Raw genomic sequence first — 2,381 nt, 5'->3', positions numbered from 1 at the left:
GGCCCGGGCAGCCACGGGCAGCGCCGGACGTGGCAGCCTGTGGAGAGCAGCAAGAAGGTGAAAATCCATCTTCCATCCACGAGGCTGAAATCCCAGCTTCCTGGCCTGAGAAAAGCCACCAGAGACGGTCCTTCTCCGAGTCTTCCTGGGAGGGTCTCCACAGTTTTGGGAGATGCTGATGCTGCCACCGGCAAGTTCACGGTCTTTGCAAAGAGGGTGAGCACAGAGGAGCACAGGAGAACTTCGCCACCAGGAACGACACGGGTGGTGGTACAGAGCCGGTCTCAGCCTCAAGCCATGGGTTCCCCCCACCATCAGTGGGGCAGCTCACTTAGACAGACCGTGCCAAATTCAGCTCGACCTCCACAGGCAGAGGACTTTTACAAGACAGACCTGGAGAAGGGATTTTTCCCAAACTGGACAGAAGTCTCTCCGGTTGGTGAGGTGACTCTTGGAGAAGGCCAGCAGGCCAGAGTGGTCTCTTCTCAAGGGCAGACGTGTGAGCCCAAGACTGACATTGTTTTCCTGAAAGTCCACAAGAGTGCCAGCAGCACCGTCATGAACATCCTCTTCCGCTTCGGCGAGACGCACAACCTCACCTTCGCCTTCCCCGCTGGGGGTGGCAACCAGCTCTCCTACCCGCACCACTTCTTGGCGAGGTTCGTGAAGGGCTTCTCCCCCAGGAGCCCTCAGCAGTTCAACATCCTCTGCCACCACATGCGATTCCTGCAGCCGGAGGTACGGGCAAAGCCGTAATGCCTTGGGAGGGGCAAGCAGGGGGGAGGAAGAGAGGGGCCCATAGGGAGCAAGGTGGGACACCCATAGAGCACATAAGCTCTTCAGGGATGAAGCTGGATGAAGAAGGACCAGGTACTTCTAGTACCTGGAAGTACTAGGAAGACTCCCCAGGTACCTTGCATGTTATGGGCATCTCCGGAGAGCTTCTGTAAACAGGTTTGATGAATCATTGTGTTGCGAACCAAGACAAGCCAGTAGACAGCATCTGTAGCAGTCAGCAACTATCATCTCGTTCTTGTCTGGTGGGCCCTCAGAGGATGTCTTGCTCCCTGGACAGGTTCAGGGGGTACCAGCTGCAAGAGGGGAACACCTTAAGCGCAGCAGCTCAGGTCAGCCGTGCCCAGCGTCCACCTGCCTGGATGCGACTTGAGGACACCCAGATCTGGGGAAAGGCAAGGAGATAGGACGTACCTCAAGCCTGGACAGGCCACCTGGCTGTGGAAGCACGTAGCGGGGAGATTCGGTCACGGGGCCTCCCCACAGCTGACACAAACACTCCTTTGATGAGCTGCACCCTGAAACCCTCCCCAGAACCCATCTCCCACCCCAGCAAGCATTTCTGCTTTCCAGCAGAACACAGGATGGCGAGCGAGCAGGTTCCTTCTCCCTATCCCACCTTTAAAACTTCCTTTTTCTCCTCTGCAGGTGCAGAAAGTGGTGCCCAGCTCAGCCGTCTACTTCTCCATCCTGAGGAACCCTGTGCAGCTCATGGAGTCCTCCTTTGCGTACTACAAGGGCACATCGGCTTTCTCCCGCGCTCGCAGCCTGGAGGAGTTCCTCAGCCAGCCCTACAACTACTACAACCCCATGGACAGCAACAGCCACTACGCCAGGAACCTCATGACATTTGACTTCGGCTTCAACCCTGACGGAGAGGTCTCTGCGGAACGCGTGCAACTCATGCTGAAGGCCATCGAAGCGTCCTTCGACTTGCTCCTCATCTCTGAGTACTTCGACGAGTCCATGGTGCTGCTGAAGGAGATGCTGTGCTGGGACCTGGACAGCGTCGTCTCCTTCCCGCTCAACATCAGGGACAGCAGCACCAAGTTCCCCCTTTCAGACACCATCGTGGAGAAGATAAAGGACTGGAACAGGCTGGACTGGGAAATCTACACCCACTTCAACAGGACCTTCTGGGAAAGGATCGAGCGAGACATTGGCCGGGAGCGCATGCGGCGGGAAGTAAAGGCGCTTCGGGAAAGGCAGACGGAGCTGGCGAGGACCTGCCTGCAAGGGTCGGGCAGCTTGGCCCCGACGGACATCAAGGACTCCTCCCTGCAGCCACTGCAGCACGGCAATGCAAAGATCTTGGGCTATAACCTCAAGCAGGGCTTGGACAAGGAGACGGAGCGCACGTGCCGGCGGCTGGTGACCCCGGAGCTGCAGTACAGCAGTGCTCTCTACAAGAAGCAGTTTGCCCCGAAGCCCCCCCAGACCCACCAGCCCGCTCCTTCTTGGCAGGGCCGTGCCCTGCGGGGCAGGCTGGAGGGCACCCAAAACTGAGTCTCCTGGCCCCCTCCAGGCATCGTTCTCCAGCTGCCTTTGCTGAGGACAGCGAGGGGCTCGCCTCCTGGGCCGGGGGG

The 2,381-nt window shown here is 58.5% G+C and overlaps 1 protein-coding gene across 1 annotated transcript; it reads left to right on the top strand.

Moving 5' to 3' along the window:
• Nucleotides 1-369: 369 nt before the first annotated feature.
• Nucleotides 370-2,301, top strand: LOC104615667 (galactose-3-O-sulfotransferase 2-like; the record flags this gene model as incomplete). The annotated part of the gene is made up of 2 exons (XM_010286185.1): nt 370-738; nt 1,444-2,301. Coding segments are annotated over 2 exons (1,227 nt in total), but the record flags the coding sequence as incomplete, so codon positions are not given.
• Nucleotides 2,302-2,381: the final 80 nt, after the last annotated feature.

This window comes from Phaethon lepturus, unplaced genomic scaffold, assembly GCF_000687285.1.
Source record: "Phaethon lepturus isolate BGI_N335 unplaced genomic scaffold, ASM68728v1 scaffold51834, whole genome shotgun sequence".
Taxonomy (NCBI): Eukaryota; Metazoa; Chordata; class Aves; order Phaethontiformes; family Phaethontidae; genus Phaethon; species Phaethon lepturus.
Note: the sequence above shows the minus strand (reverse complement) of the source record. Positions and strands in the feature narration are given on the sequence as shown.